Genomic DNA, 17217 nt, shown 5'->3' with positions numbered 1-17217 from the left:
CGTGACAGAAATACAACACAGACGGATCCAGACAGAAGGACTTTAACTTGTAACTGAGTTTTAACAGATACATATCTGCATTATTCTTCCACCACTTTCCAGAATACATGCACCAAGTGTAATGTAATACACAATCATCCATAGTTCGATGGAAACTGCACGTCTCATTTTCAAACTGCTAACACAAACGTCCCTACGGAGTTTGAATTATTTTCTCAGGATATGTAAAAGTATTTTCTGAATTAGAGTTTTATTCCGAGCTTTATTGGGCTCACTAGATGCAGCGTAGGCCTTCCATTGCAACACACAATATACTCAGGACAAACAGAAACAAAGTGAATAGTGCAGCTGGAAATATTTTACAAGTCCAGAACTAATCTTCTGATCAGTGCTTTCACATTCCGTGTTTATTCTAGAAAGTTCATCAGTAAATCTCCCAGGATTGCCAGTGATCCCAGTGGGACGTCGTTAACAAACATCAGATCATGAACACAATATTAAAGGTTGTTATTCAAAGTCCAAGACAATAACAAGCACCTCAGCCAACACATTCAGGCATGATAAATAGTGATGCATATAATGTGAAGGCGTGTTGAGGGTAAACGTGCTGTTATTATTGTTGTTATTATGTTGACAACATACATGTCTTTGTGTTTATCATAGCAAATGAGCGCTTAGATCCTCAGCGTGGATAAATACTTATTTTAATAATTACTCTTCACCGTTTTCAGTCACTATAGCGATTATATTCACTGTAAAAAATAAATCAAGACAAAAGAATTCTTTGTACATTCTCATCTCAAATGTTCAGGACTTATAAACTCAAAATATGTCAAATAGTTTTATTGTAATTAGAGAGACTCACCTGAGTTGTAGCAGAGCAAGGTGAGTGTTGCTGGATCAGCAGGGGTCTATATGTAAACACCAGCTGTCAATCACCCCTCTTCCGCCAATCAGGAGACCTGGCTGTGAGGTGAGACCCGCCTCCTCAAGTCACAGACACACATTGAAGCCTGTTTTCCTCTCAGTCAGCACAGAGGCAGATTAGAGAGGTGGAGATGGAAAACACTCAACTAAATTACATTTATGACTAAGGCACGTCAGGCCAGCTCCTGACTGCATTGTATGGCCCTAAAGAAACGTTGACATTCTCACCTTTACAGGTGTCACTAACCCCTCTCACAAATGGCCTGACGTGATTAAAGATAACTTGTACCCAGAAATGTTAAATAACAAAGGAGAACACTGCAAAATAAACAAAGCAAACAATATAGAAAAAACAAATATGCACATGGAGTGGATTTTGTTTTTCTTGAGGGTGTGTTCTGGATCCATCCTAAACTGTGGTGGCGTATCTTTTGGATTTGCTGCTGTTTTTGTCTGTCTTCTAACACCTTGGGACCTTATTTGAAAAAGGTATTTTTACTTTATCATGTCTTATCCTAAAAACAGTCTTATCATATCTGGATTTATTATATTCATATTTATTACAGACAGGAAGACGGAGACTGAAGGTTGACGTGAGGAGATCTATAGATAGATTAATCCTCCTTTCTGTCGGTCAGCAGGTAAACACACACGGATTAATCATCATTATTACACAGGAGATTACAGCAGACACACACACACACACACACACACACACAGTATGCATGTGCAGAAACTACATGGCTGGTCTCCTGAGTTGGGCGGCACTTTGAGCTTCTTTTATTTAAAGTTCTAAATCCTTAAAAACACATGTAATAAAATAAATGCGCCTCTTTAATTTACATTTAATGAATTGCCGTACTTTCAGAACAGGTTGGTTAGATACATTTGCCAGTAATGTCATTAAGAGACAGGCCTGATGCTACCTCGCTCTATAAGGACCCCCACTCATCTGCGATTCATCTGTATTTGTCCTTGTTAATCCCTTTGTATTCAACCCAACTGCTCCTTAGCTGAAAATCACCTGTAGAACAACTTAATACAAATGCATTTAAGCTGGACATTTGCACTTACTGTGAACAAAAATAATATTGAGACTCACTTCTAGCAGTTTCAACATCTTAATTAACTCACTCAAGCTGTTATTGAGACGCTTGAGCCTATAATAAGCTTTGATAATTCTAGGGGCGGGACTCCAGGATTATGGACATGATTTCAGAATGTGTGGAATTAAAGTGCAGTCCCAAATCTTTCTACGTAACACATGCAACCCCCTTAAGTACCCCGGTAGGGTAGTGAGGAGCTAAAGAATAAAAAGTATAGCTGAGGAAACTGAAAGAGAACAAGACATCCAAACAAATATGTTATTATCTCAGCTCAATTTCGTCAAAGTCATCATCATTCTCCTCAGAATCCTCATTACTGGCCCGTTCACGGCTGCTTCTGTAATCTGCAAACAACGCTGGGTTGTTGAATTTAAAGTGAACTGGAAACCCTAGGTTATTTTTGGGACATGGAACCCTAGAGTTGTTTATTGCCTCAAGAACAGGGGGCTGTTTGCCATCTGCAAAGGTGACCAGCATCTGAATATTCTCTGCCACATCTTTGCCAAAGATGGAGAGCACAGAATCAAACACATATCGTTGTGTGGCTGTTAGTCACGCAAGAGAAGCTTGAGTGACAAAACACACAGAATCAATCTCACTGACTCCATTCATAGAAGTGAAAAGCCTCCTGATTTGTTCTGTGATCTCGTTGTCTCTTCCTATTCCTCTTGTATTTCCAAAGCCTTGAGTATCAACGACGGTCAGAGAGAAAGGGATTTTAAAGCCCTCTTGGTGGTTGATTTTGTACACAGTGACTTCAGAGGTCTGGCTTTCAGCTTGAGATCTCGACTGATCCTCATCAACTAACTTGAATCTGAAATTGTCCTCCCACTCTACACCAACTATGTAGTTGATGAGTCCATTGATCAGAGTGGACATTCCAGATCCTGGTGCTCCAATAAGCAATATTGTGCGATTTTGCCTCGTGCTTTCTGAGCCAAAGCTGTACCTCCGGCATCCATCCACCTCCATGTCTTCTTCTGTCAGAGGCAGTTTGTAAACTGAGGGAGATCCAGAGTTGATCCTCTTGCTTTTACTTTTGCCGCTTTTAATTGAACTATTTCTATCGAGCACTGCACTGTAACTCTTCTTCATGTATGTCATATATGTGACTCTCTTTGCTTTTTAATGACTCGTTTTAAAATGTGTTTCTGCTGCACTATTCCTTAATGCTCTTAATGTCTTTCATTTCTGTAAAGGATTTGAATTGCCTGGTAGTAAGAATAAGGACAATAATTACAATAGTATTATTACTAATGATGATGATGATGAATTACTAAATCGTATTCATAAATAATAATTGCCATCATTGATTCGACATTACCTGCAACAGGATTTCATTTTCAGTAGAGAAAAATACAGAGATATCCGACCCTGATGAGTCTTCAGATTCTTTTTAGTACTGTGAATAATGTTTCATCAACATGAAAGAAGTACGCACTTTATAGAAACATCATTTATTAGGTAACACAAACTTTATTCAGATAGCATTACATTTAAACAGAATCACACAATCATCCTCAAATCTTCCCCAACATTTACCATTTCAGATTCCACCTCAAAAACTCTAGAAAAATAAGCAAAGACTTCACTAGGACAGAAAACAAACTACACTGTGTGTGTGTGTGTGTGTGTGTGTGTGTGTGTGTGTGTGTGTGTGTGTGTGTGTGTGTGTGTGTGTGTGTGTGTGTGTGTGTGTGTGTGTGTGTGTTTAGACGTATGCTCTGCCTGAATCTGGGTCAGATTTGGCTGTTGCAGTGTAGACTTTCTGAGGCTTGTTTCCATAGTAGCCGCTGCAAAACACAGAAAGTCACAGATTTGTTTTACATTTTTTAAAGCGGACATTTCGGACTCATCATTGCAAAGAAAGTCTCCCAAAAACTATTTGGAAATGTATTTTATTTGACTGAAAATGTAACGTGCTGCAGCTGGAGAAATATCGTTTAATCCCTGGTCATTAATAGATCCTAAAGAAATGGATGAAGATTATGAAAACAAGACAAAACTGTTATCAACCTCTTAAAAATATCCCACAAAATAAAATAACTAAACAAATGAAAAATCAGAGGAGGTTCAGGTGACCTCACATAATGATAGGTGAATAAATGAACAGGTAAATAAGTAAGAGGAAGAAGTTTAGGTGAGGGGGCGGGGCTTACCCTTTCTTTCCTGCAGGTGAGGCTCTCTTACAGGCCGAGCAGAGGAAGGCTCCTCCCAGGATGGAGAGACACGACCCTCCCCACCCCATGTAGAGACCTGTGCTCAGCTCAAACCTGCACACACACACACACACACACACACACACACACACACACACACACACACACACACACACACACAGGGTGAGACACAAACATGTTGTACTTCATGCACTGGTTTACAGCACGGCTTTAAAGCCCTCTGTAAGTTAGTTTTGAAAATGCTCAATAAATAACGTTTCAATATTTTGGTTTCTGTCTGTTTGTTCTGGACTCACTTCACGCCCCCGGTGAACGGATCATGGAAGTCCTCCACGACTCTGGAGGCGTACCACGAAGCTGCTATCATGCAGCACAGACCTGTAAACACACAATAACAACACGTTTACGTCTCTCTTTACTGTCCCCTGGTCTCCAGCTGTGTGCGTCTCTCTTTACTGTCCCCTGGTCTCCAGCTGTGTGCGTCTCTCTTTAGTGTCCCCTGGTCTCCAGCTGTGTGCGTCTCTCTTTAGTGTCCCCTGGTCTCCAGCTGTGTGCGTCTCTCTTTACTGTCCCCTGTGTGCGTCTCTCTTTAGTGTCCCCTGGTCTCCAGCTGTGTGCGTCTCTCTTTAGTCTGGTCCCCTGTGTGCGTCTCTCTTTAGTGTCCCCTGGTCTCCAGCTGTGTGTGTCTCTCTTTAGTGTCCCCTGGTCTCCAGCTGTGTGCGTCTCTCTTTACTGTCCCCTGGTCTCCAGCTGTGTGTGTCTCTCTTTAGTGTCCCCTGGTCTCCAGCTGTGTGCGTCTCTCTTTAGTGTCCCCTGGTCTCCAGCTGTGTGCGTCTCTCTTTTTATTGTCCCCTGGTCTCCAGCTGTGTGCGTCTCTCTTTAGTGTCCCCTGGTCTCCAGCTGTGTGTGTCTCTCTTTAGTGTCCCCTGGTCTCCAGCTGTGTGCGTCTCTCTTTAGTGTCCCCTGGTCTCCAGCTGTGTGCGTCTCTCTTTAGTGTCCCCTGGTCTCCAGCTGTGTGCGTCTCTCTTTAGTGTCCCCTGGTCTCCAGCTGTGTGCGTCTCTCTTTAGTGTCCCCTGGTCTCCAGCTGTGTGCATCTCTCTTTAGTGTCCCCTGGTCTCCAGCTGTGTGCGTCTCTCTTTAGTGTCCCCTGGTCTCCGTTGTGTTGGAGCTTCTTGCAGCGTTTGGTTTCTGCAGCTTTCAGTAAACTGCTCATGTTTCCTCTGCTGAATGTTCTCTAGATGCTGCAGATGTTGAAGAGCTGCTGCAGATGTTTCTGCTTGAGTTCTGATTTGTGTTTCTATGTCTGCATCCTTCTGACAGTAAAAATGCCTTAATTTAGAATGATATGACAAATATCAGCTGTAAAATGATTATATCAGGGATTATCTTCTGCAATGATCCAAAATCACATTGGACTTTTGTGGTGGGAACCAGGGCCATGCTGCCTTCAGGGTCAGCCTACAGAACCCGGTCATCACTGCAGCTTTCGCTTTCTATATACTCCCTGAGTTGAGACTTTTTCCCGTTGTTGCTAACGGTAACTCACCACCAAGTATGCTCAGGATTCCCCCGATGACGGCCATCTTGGCCTTGGTTTGGTCGGTGGCCGTTCCGATCTTGATGCACTTGAGTCCGAGCAGAGAGACGACCATTGCGCCGAGTCCGAGCATCAGAGAGATGATCATCAGAGCGCGGCACGCCTGGATGTGAGCTGCAGACGGAGAAAGAAATATATATCGAATTCAAAGGAGCTGTATTGGCATGACCATATCAAAAAGACAGTTATGCCAAAGCAGGTTGAAAATACATGTGGTCCTATAAGGGAAATGTGGGGTTTGGAAAAGAAATTCAGAAATGAACAAGAAGAAAGTGTTGATTGACCAAAAGGGATAAAGTTAAACCCTCATTTTAAACCGACTTTTATTTTCTTGTTGTCTACAACGACCATGTAGGAATCATTTGCACCTTTGAGCTGACTTCATACTGATTTGTTTTTAAAGAAGCCTTTGGCTAGTGTGTTCTATAGGTTTTAGTGCATGTTAATGGTCTGCAGAGGCTTAAATCCCTCCAGAGCGCCAGAAACGCCTCCATCGGTCTCCTTTGTGTACTTTCGGATCATAGTGACATCACTATGGAACACCCACGCTCCTATAGGCTAGAGCTCCAGCACATTGTTTGCAATAGGTTAAACATAAGGGTGTGACATCTCTAATTGGTTGACCAATCACAGCAGAGCCGGCCAGCTAACCAATCAGAGCAGACTGGGCTCTGTTTCCAGACAGAGGGTGAAAAGAGGAGCTGCAGCACAGACAGGATGAGACACATGAAGAGCTTTTTGAACACTAAAGCATGAAGACATGTCCCAGGAGAGACATCAAAGCATGGAGACATGTCCCAGGAGAGACACTAAAGCATGAAGACATGTCCCAGGAGAGACATTGAAGCATGGAGACATGTCCCAGGAGAGACATTAAAGCATGGAGACATGTCCCAGGAGAGACATTAAAGCATGGAGACATGTCCCAGTACAGACACTAAAGCATGGAGACATGTCCCAGTACAGACACTAAAGCATGAAGACATGTCCCAGGAGAGACACTAAAGCATGAAGACATGTCCCAGGAGAGACATTAAAGCATGGAGACATGTCCCAGGAGAGACACTAAAGCATGAAGACATGTCCCAGGAGAGACATTGAAGCATGGAGACATGTCCCAGGAGAGACATCAAAGCATGGAGACATGTCCCAGGAGAGACACTAAAGCATGGAGACATGTCCCAGGAGAGACACTAAAGCATGGAGACATGTCCCAGGAGAGACATTAAAGCATGGAGACATGTCCCAGGAGAGACATTAAAGTATGGAGACATGTCCCAGGAGAGACACTAAAGCATGGAGACATGTCCCAGGAGAGACACTAAAGCATGGAGACATGTCCCAGGAGAGACACTAAAGCATGGAGACATGTCCCAGGAGAGACATTAAAGCATGGAGACATGTCCCAGGAGAGACATTAAAGCATGGAGACATGTCCCAGGAGAGACACTAAAGCATGGAGACATGTCCCAGCAGAGACACTAAAGCATGGAGACATGGAGTTTCAGCATCACTCTTCATGGAGAAGAGGGAGTCACATAAAATCCAATCAGATGATGGGGATCAAATTAAACCCAGTAAACAACAAACAGGGCTCCCTAACCTTTAGTGTGTCCCCGTCATACTGAAGTAGAGAGGGAAAGGAGGAAGTGGAAGTCACATTATATGATTCAGAGAGTTACTGCTGCTGTAACTTATTGACAAGATGATGATCATAAAAACCTGCCGCACCTTTTAACGATCCTCACAGAGTTTCAGTGAGCTGGAGAAACAGGAGTCATGCAGTGTAATAATCTCACTGACGAGAAACACTGATTCCTACTGTCCAGCAAAGTGTTGAAACGTCTACGCTGGGGGGGCTTTTTAGCAACAAGCTTAAACACATCTCATAGATTTACTCAACCTGTGAACTAAGTTAATTAATAAGGAACAATACAGGGATTCAACATCGTTCAATTCCATGATATCATAACGAATAACGAACATGAATAAAAAAGGTTATTTAAACGCCACTTAAAAATAAATGGAAATTATTATTTTATATTTGGTTTTGTTTTTTCTCTACATTTCCATATTTTCACTTACAGTTTTTATTGTATTATTTTAATTTATTTCTAATTGTTTTTCATGTTTTTGTAAATGTATAGTCTTTGTTTTTGGGACTCTAAAATGTTTGGTCTTAAATTCATATCAAAGCTTAATAAGTTTAACCAGACCGAAGCGAAAGGAAAGCGAATGTAAAACATCAACATCGAGTTTCCCTCCATCTTCTCGCCCGAGGAGGATGAAACTCAAAATGGCGCCCAAACGATACCCCTGCCGAAGCATCACGACGGGAGAAACACCTGCTGTGACTTATCCAATATTCAAATTAAGCGAGCTATGTTTAAAGTCTTCCTTGTTTTGTCTTTGTATAAACTATTTACCCAGTAACTTTGTTCCGTTTTAGGCGGGAAACTTGCCGCTATAAATCCACCAACCTTTGGACGAGGTTTCTGAGGTGGTGCCACATGGAATGCTGGCCTATAGTTCTGTATCAATGGTTTTTAAAATATGCAGAAAATCAGATTTTGAAGCTCCTCTGATCAACAAGCTGAATCATTCGATTTTTAACTGTTGTTTTTCAGTCAGAACCTGAAACTTGGAGATTATTGACTTCATTCAACAGCCTTATGACCCCATGTATCCAGACGAGCTGAACTTGAATAATTTAATCAGTCGTTTTTTCTCACAGAAAAAAATCGAAGTTAACAAAGAGTTATCGATTCATTGAATTTATGACAGGTTTTTACTAAGTTAGCATTTTCTTCGTGTTTTCATTAAACACACTTGCAGACAATTTCATTTCCCAATGTGTGTGTTTGAACAAATCGTTTTAAAAAGTGACGGATGATTCAAACTCCGGCAGGAGGACAGGATATTGAGCCGTCCCTCCTGCCTTAGAGGCCGAATACCTCTCATTCAATTCAATGCTTAAATTGAGGCGTAGAAACACCGTTATTGAATCATCTTTGTCTTTTCAGTCCTTATATCTGGTTTTGTTTGATACATCTTTTACCAAGAGCAGTTCCCAACCTCTATATGAAAGACTCTGATCTGTTGGAACCTGGAAGCGAGCCCTCTCGACACACTTGGACACAAACAGGGTTAGCAGGGTCAGCAGCTCTCCTGTGTTTCATAACGCTACCTTTCCCTCGAAAGAGTTTCCCTTGTTGGTGTTGGGACGCTTTCCAAGGTGTAAATATTTTTGGTAGGTTTCATTGGTATGGGGATCAATAGAGGTCAATCTTATCTGATCTTATGTTCCCCATTTAATAGAACGTAAAGGGTCAGTGTCCTGGTCTTACCGGGGAGGGCGAGCAGCGACTCGAAGTCTCGACACTCGGCGATGCCGGCGCTGTTTTCGGCGCAGGCATGCCACAGGTTCTCGAACTGCCTCTGAGAGATGATGACGCTGCCAGACACCGTGGAGATCTTCCAGTAGTCGTTGGCCAGCGCGGAGCCGGTGATCAGCCAGCTGATCATGCACATGATGAACCCGGTCGCTTCCACAGCCGTCGACATCGTGGCAAAGAAGAGAAATCCAAAGAGTAATCTCAAGAAAAGCCTTCAACAGTGGCAGGGCCTTGGTTTGGTGGTAAAGCCGGAGAGGGCGAAGTCAGTCTGTTCTCCTGCTGTTAATGTGACGTCTGTATCTCTAACCTAGTACTTTACCCTCTCTGGGGGCCATAAAGGTGCCGCTCCCTGTAGTTCCCCCCGCCTCCCGCTCAGTATTGATTATGAGGATGGTGATGAAGTCTTCAGCCACGACTCAGATCACCTGCAGAAACACAGTTCTGCTTTTCACACAGAAACATGAAGAAACAAACCTGGCAGAACAAATGCATTCTGATGTGAAACTGCAAAGGGGTTAGTTTATGCTTAAAGTGGTTGCTGTAAAGACTTGTTGGAGCAGTGTTAGTCAGTCATACATAAGTAGGTAAATAAAGCTACTGAGATTCAAAAGAGCTAAAAGAAAACATAGACTCTCATAGGTATCTCTCTATTTGAGCACTGAGAAGAGGAGAAGTCTGCAGCAGGAAGTGGATGGATAATAAACATCTTTATGTCCAAATAAGGAAGTCCAGGTCTGACCTCATATTGGGTGGTGAGTGAAACCAACATCAGAGCACCTGTAAGGCTGAAACTGGGCTATAAACAGGTGTGCTGTGGAAACTGTGATATCTTTAAGTCTTTTACCCTCCATTTATCGTGGATTAATGAATGGGCCTCACTGACATCAGCGACCCTCAGGACAAGAGAGACACAACAACTTTACAAAGACACACAAAAGTACAATAAAAACGCCATTTGACTCTGAAGACACACACCATCTTAGAGCAAGAAAAACAAACGAGACCCCCAATGACCTGAGACGACCTGCAAGACAAGACAACAGAAAGAGCTAAACCCACTACAAAGACACAAAGAATGAGCAAAAACAAGACCAGAGGATCCAACAGAGGGACAACACTAGAAAGACACACTAACACAACAAAGGAGACACAAAACCAGCCACAGTGAGACACATGTTGACCAAAAGGTTTAAGAAAAACTACAACGGTTCAAAAAGAGACTACAAGTGAAAGAATGACCAAAGAGTGACATAAAAGATACAAAATGATCCATCGCAGACACACAACTACACAGACACACAACTACACACAAATACACTTAAACATAAAGGAGACACAAAAACTACCACAGTGAGACACATGTTGACCAACAAAGATGCAAAATGACTACAAAGGTACAAAAAACCGTAGATAAACGGGAAAAACAGACACAAAAACACACAACGACACAGAACACACAGAACACACAACAACACACAGAACACACAAAACACACAACGACACACAGAACACACAGAACACACAACAACACACAGAACACACAAAACACACAACGACACACAGAACACACAAAAACACACAACCACACAGAACACACAACGACACACAGAACACACAAAACACACAACTACACACAGAACACACAACGACACACAGAACACACAGAACACACAACGACACACAGAACACACAACGACACACAGAACGACACACAACGACACACAGAACACACAACGACACACAGAACACACAGAACAACGACACACAGACAAACAGAAACACTGCCCAGAGACACAACAACAACAACAAAGACACGCAATGACCATGAATGGGAGTGAACATGTTGTGTGGGGTGTATGTTGGACACGCGTGTACGGGGTGTATGTTGGGAGGTGTTGTCTGAGCGTTCTGAAGCCTGAGTGAGTTTTATGTCTTTATGGGGTCTGGAGGTTAATGATTGGACACGATGAGAGTCTAAAGTCCGACACCTTCATCACCAGACTGCTCTCCAGATCCCCTCTGGGGGGGTGGGGGTGGACACATGTTCAAATGAACAGGGCCCGCTAAAGAGGGCCTGCTGATGCACTGCTCTGATTGGTTAGCAGGCTGTCTCTGTTGTGATTGGTCAACTGATTAGAGATGTCCCTGTGTGAACGTGTGCGTATCTCAGGTGTCTGTGTGTGTGTGTGTCAGGTGTGTGTGTGTGTGTGTGTGTGTGTGTGTGTGTGTGTGTGTGTGTGTGTGTCTGTCTGTCTGTCTGTCTGTCTGTCTGTCTGTCTGTCTGTCTGTGTGTATCTTGCGTGTGTTTTTCAGGTGTGTGTGCCTGTGTGTATTTCAGGTGTGTGTTTCTCAGGTGTGTGTGTGTGTGTGTGTATTTCAGGTGTGTGTTTCTCAGGTGTGTGTGTATGTGTGTGTGTGTGTGTGTGAGTGTGTGTGTGTCTGTCTGTCTGTCTGTCTGTCTGTGTGTATCTTGCGTGTGTTTTTCAGGTGTGTGTGCCTGTGTGTATTTCAGGTGTGTGTTTCTCAGGTGTGTGTGCCTGTGTGTTTCTCAGGTGTGTGTGCCTGTGTGTATCTCAGGTGTGTGTTTCTCAGGTGTGTGATTCTCAGGTGTGTGTGTCAGGTCGGACCGGTTGTGCAGCCTCAGCACCCGGACTCGTCTCAGAGCAGCTCCTTCACTCCCCCGGGTTAAACCTGCTGTTTGTTCAGAGGCTGGGTTTAGACCGACAGGATCCTGGACCCAGAAAGCAGCATGATGTGGATTAGCGGCTCAGTTCTCCGGCAGACCAGGTTCTGGCCATGCTGGACCTGAACTCCTGCTTCTGGAGACCCTTACCCTCCGGTCATGAGTCTGCTGCTGATGGTCCTGCTGTACGTTACTGAATGTGAGTTCAGCTGATCACTGTTCCCCTTGTTGTTCTTTGTGTTCACAGCGTGGTTACTCTCTTTATCGGTCCTGTGTTTACTCTCGTTCTGCTGCCGCTTTAACACCTGATATAGAATATATGAGAGAGGTCTTTCTGTTCTTCTCTTCTCTGTGAAAACACACACGCACATCACAGCGTGAATCTGAGTTGATCCATGAATGAAATCAAATGTGCAGCTTTTCCCTGTTTTTTAAAATCAGAGTTAGAAATGCTTTAATGAAATATAATTAATAGAAACATTTGGATAAACACAACAAGTGAAAGTGTACACTATATAAGAACATGTTCAAACTGTTTAAATTACAATAATAACAAGAATGAATCAAAGGGAAAATATATGAAAATGTTAAAATAAGAGTCATATTTAAAATCTTATGGAATAAAAATAATGAATATTAAAATAACATGAAATAAAATCATGAAGTGAAATGCTGCAATGAGAGACCCTCTGCCTGCAGGTGTGTTCACGCTGCCGGCTCCCAGCAGAGTCTTCATGGAGTCTGTTGACATGAGGCACGTCCTGAAGTGGCGCCCCCTGCAGGCAGCGTGCAGCACTGCAGTCCAGTACAGCGTCCAGTTTCAGGGGTGAGTCATCTCTGATCACTTTTAAATTAACACACACGCGCGCGCACGCACACACACACACACACACACACACACACACACACACACAGGGAGTGTTTGTAATGTGAATGATATTTTCTGGGTTTAATTCGGCCTCCTTTGCTTACAGCTTTTTAAACTGAGATGTGATTTGTTTAAGACGAGTTTGCTCAGGTATAGTTCGACTTTTAAATATGTGAAATATGCACTTGATACCTGCGGCTGAATATGAGGGAAACAGATCCAGCAGGTTTTTCTAAAGCTCATATTTGTCGCCCATTGAGTAATTAAAATAATTAATGACACACCTGTCCTAATAGTTATAGTCAGCAGGTATGTCTGTTTCACATTAACCTGCGCTGATACTGTAAACACTGCGTCATGTTCGCCATCAGTCACAGAGGAGAGGTTTTAATTCATTCTCAGGAACATTCCTGTGGCTGGTTGGAAGTTTTAAAACACGCCTCTGTTGAAGAAGTGACCAGAGTTCAGAGCTTCTCAAATCTGATGCAGGTATCGTTAACTATAAAGAGACACAAGCAACCAAAGAAAGACACAAAATGACTGCAAAATTAAACAAAATGAACTACAAAAGCACATATACAACTACTAAGGAACACAAAAACACAACTAGAAGAGACAGAAATACTTCACAGGACATAAAAGACCTCAATGAGACACTAAAATACTACAAAGACACACAAGTGAACTAATACGGATTGCAAAATGAATAGAAATAGACTCAAAATGACCTCAGAAGAAGCGAAACGACTTCAAAAAGTTACAAAGATACACAGAAGAACAACACAGCACCAAAAACACCTCAACAAGACGCCAACCAGCTTCAAAAAGATCAAAAGTAGCTACTGAGACAAATCCAATAACTTCAAAGAGCAGAAATTAAGAGCAAGACATATTTTTACCCAGTATTTATTACCAAACCAAAAAGGACCGCAAACGTGTTGAAAGCAGCATTCTGTTCTGTATCGGCACCATCGGCACCATCGGGGACATTCTGACAGTTTTGAAATACCTTAACTTACAGTAAGGGGTTCTGTGTGTTTGCAGAATCCCTGCAGCGGGAGCAGGATAACATAAATCTGTCAGTACTTTGATAAATGCCACCTAACAGGTAGGCTGCACCTTTCAGAGTCATGTTTAGGTCATGACAACAGAAGACAAACTGCTGGCCTGACAGGCATGAAGCCGGTAGGGCGGGCGAAGCATTCGCAGAGGAAGAACTTATTAAAGTTTGGCGCTGATCCGAGGGCGGATACACGCTCTCTTTCCTCTGGAGGAAACACATGGATGTTATCCTTTGTGGACCATTTACATGCACTAACACCGATAGAACTGCAGGAACCCCAATAAGAGGGATAAGGCCTCTCTAATGCCCTGCAGAGGGTCTATGCTGTATATCAGTGGCTGTACCGTCATCACGTACTTTCTGTCGCCCTCAGAGAGTTCGAGTTGTCGGTGCTGAACGGCAGCTGGGTCGACGCCCCCGAGTGTCAACTGACCTCTGACCCTCGCTGTGACCTGACCTTTGACCTCGGCTCCGACTCCAACTACAGCCTGCGGGTTCGAGCGTGTTGCGGCGCCGCCACCTCGGCCTGGACCGAGCTCGGACTGCCGTTCAACCGCAGAGACAGTGAGGCTCTTTCTAATCCCTGCACAAAATCTCATTTCTCACATCGGAAAAAACTAAAACAAGCATTTCCTTTTTGCAAAGTTAGCAAAAACTTTTCTTCTCATAATGTAGAATAAATACATTTGAATGATTTAACTTAACTTTCTTTCTCATTCATTTCATCTTTCTATCTGGTAAATGTGCAACTATAATCCTGTAATCCTGATTATTTTACTGTAAATTTAACTCTTGAATCAACAAAAATACAGTGTCATTTTTCTGAGTAAACCCCTGAGTGTTTGTCCCGGCAGCGGTCCTGACGGCTCCGGAGATGTCGGTGACGGCGGTCGGTGACTCTCTTGAGGTGTCGTTCAGGAAGCTTCCTCTCAACGCCGCCGTCCAGGTGACGGTGTGGAGGAGAGACCACGAGGTCAGAGGTCATCACACTAAAAGTTCCCTAATAGCACAAGTTTAGTAAGAGTAAAGTGTAAAGGTCTGTTGTATTGAAAAAAGTTCATTTGTTGCAGAAAACAGTAGAAAAATATAAGTTGGAGCTTTTCAAATTATTTTGATTTTGATTATTTATTATTTCTGCATTTAAGAAGTGTATTTGTTACAAAAAAAGGATCCAAAAATAAGTTGACAGTATTTATAATTTCTTCTTTCACTTATTTGTCTAATACGATTCCCCCCCCTCACCAGGCTGTGGTGCACTGGATGCCGGCGGAGCAGCGCTTGCTGTCGGTGTCTGGCCTGCAGGAGGCGCTGTACTGCGTCCGGGCTCAGACCGTCCTGCAGGATCAGCTCCGGAGCGACAGCACCGACAAACACTGCGTCTCCATCACAGGTCCATGCTTTAAAAGTGTCTTCTTGTTCGACTTTCTTTCCAAATGAAAAACTAAATAAAGCCGAAGGCGGTGTTGCAGTATTATATTCAAACAGGATGTAAGGGGTAATCAGACGGTCTCTATGCAGGTCCAGACGCCCCCTGGAGGAAGCCGACGGCGGTGTCACTGAGCGTCGTCTTCACGGCCGGCTTCCTGCTCGCGGTCTTCTGGTGCGTCGCTCACTGCCGTCCGGATCGCTGCAAAACGTTTTTCCGTAAAGAGCCTCTGCCACACACACTGGTCAGTCACCTTCAAACACATTCAAAATATGCAAATGAGAATCACCCGGTATGGAGACAAAAGGTAATAATTCTAAAAAATGCGGAAATAAAAGAGAATAAATCAATGAATAAATCAATATTGAAATATAAATAAAAATAAATCATATGTTTCACTTTTAACACATGTATTTGTCAGTTAATTTCCGTATGTGTTTTTAATATTAAAATAAAACCAAAAATGTTCTGTTTGTTATGTCTGTCTATCTGGGTGGGTAGGTAGGTAGGTAGGTAGGTAGGTAGGTAGGTAGGTAGATTTTGAATTCTCAAAACAGTGAACTCATTGTTATTGTGAATCTTTCAGCGTCTTAAGTGAGTAAAACTAAATGCCCCCCCTTGTTGCAGAGACCTGATTGGGTGATTCAGATCCCTATGAGCCCGGAGGAGGAGGAGCTTTGTGAGCGGATCCAGGTGTGCGCCAACCCTAAAACCTGCCCCCCTGAGGACCTGCGACCCTGAAGAGACACGGCTCGCCTGCAGTCCAAAACGCAGATTCTTGGATTTGGTGAAGCATGTTTTGAGTCTGTGGTGCATTCAAATCTGGTGGGAAAGAAAGTGGAAACAAGCCAAATACAAAAAGAGAGACAGTCTTTTTGTAATCTGCCTCAGAGTAGGGATGTCACAAGAGTGGATGATTGAGGCTAACGGGGCCCAGTTGCCCGGGGAACATGGTAAAACATCTTGTGATGAAGTCAACTCAATATCAAAGGGAGGCATCCTATTCTATCCTGATCATTCTACATTGTGACCAACACACCTGTGTTTGAATCTGCAGGAGAGGAAGTAGGCGTTAGCTGTTAGCAGCGCCAGGTTCCATATCGGGCACCATGGTGCGTTTAAGTCTTATGAAGTAATAATGAGTGTGGGACAAAGCTACACCGTTATCAAGATGTGTTCAAATGTTGAAATATGAAGAAGTACATTGTTTACAGTAGTGTGGTTGTACTCTTGGTCTTGACCTCGACCTCTTAAACTCCTGGTCTTGTTACACTCTGGTCTTAGTCATGACTTGGTCTCGGTTAAGGTGGTCTTGATTACAACAGTAGTTTACAGCATTAGCAAATACATATTAAAGAGGGCTTTATGACCTCATTAACTTCCTAACATAACATGCTAACAGTATTGTATAAGGAGTGTATAGTGAAGTACATTCTGGATATTAGATTTTGTTTTGAGAGTACATCCAAAAGTTTCTGAGAAGATGCCGATGAGCTAAATCTGTAGTTCAATCAAATCCTGTGGAAAAACATGGATGGAGACCAAAGGAAAACCGCACCAAAACAACAACTGAGGCCTGCTCTATGAAGACGGTTCAACTTTCCCACAATATCTTTCTGCAATCCAGCTTTCTGAAAGTCTGAATCAGACCAGGGATCTCCTAAGACCCGTTACTGTGGATCCAAGGTGGTGCAAAAACTCTCCAGACTCACTGCGTCCTGTTGCTCCCGGACAATAGAAAAACACTACTATTCCTTATGGTGCTAAGTTTTGAAATGACTGTTATTTTGTATATATTGAATATTGTGCCTCTTATTTATGCCTCACAATGTGTGCACATGTATTCAGTGTCTATGTTTTGTATGTCTATATACAGCTCCGTAAAAAATTGAGAGACCTCTCCAAATGCTTCTTAAATCTTTATCTCTACATGCATGGCAACCATTCCAGTGTGTGTTGAATTCCAACACA

The 17217-nt window shown here is 43.0% G+C and overlaps 2 protein-coding genes across 3 annotated transcripts; one reads left to right on the top strand and one right to left on the bottom strand.

The window, feature by feature from the left end:
* Positions 1 to 3474: 3474 nt before the first annotated feature.
* cldn15la (claudin 15-like a) lies at positions 3475 to 9516 on the bottom strand. The gene is made up of 5 exons (XM_063885145.1): positions 9159 to 9516; positions 5761 to 5925; positions 4510 to 4591; positions 4193 to 4306; positions 3475 to 3826 (listed from the first exon to the last, which is right to left on the bottom strand). Exons 1-5 carry the CDS (start codon positions 9373 to 9375, stop codon positions 3745 to 3747), a joined length of 660 nt encoding a protein of 219 aa, XP_063741215.1. The 5' UTR covers positions 9376 to 9516; the 3' UTR covers positions 3475 to 3744.
* Positions 9517 to 11641: 2125 nt separating this feature from the next.
* Positions 11642 to 16864, top strand: crfb16 (cytokine receptor family member B16). Of its 2 annotated transcripts, none has more exons than XM_063885203.1 (7): positions 11642 to 12088; positions 12589 to 12715; positions 14194 to 14384; positions 14675 to 14793; positions 15066 to 15210; positions 15339 to 15490; positions 15874 to 16864. In XM_063885203.1, exons 1-7 carry the CDS (start codon positions 12049 to 12051, stop codon positions 15985 to 15987), a joined length of 888 nt encoding a protein of 295 aa, XP_063741273.1. In that variant the 5' UTR covers positions 11642 to 12048; the 3' UTR covers positions 15988 to 16864. The 2 variants fall into 2 exon arrangements, with proteins under 2 accessions (XP_063741273.1, XP_063741274.1); XM_063885204.1 differs by having other exon boundaries at positions 14675 to 14800.
* Positions 16865 to 17217: the final 353 nt, after the last annotated feature.

Source organism: Eleginops maclovinus, chromosome 6, assembly GCF_036324505.1.
Source record: "Eleginops maclovinus isolate JMC-PN-2008 ecotype Puerto Natales chromosome 6, JC_Emac_rtc_rv5, whole genome shotgun sequence".
Lineage (NCBI taxonomy): Eukaryota > Metazoa > Chordata > Actinopteri > Perciformes > Eleginopidae > Eleginops > Eleginops maclovinus.
The sequence above is the reverse complement of the archived record's forward strand: the minus strand, read 5'-3'. Positions and strand labels throughout refer to the sequence as shown.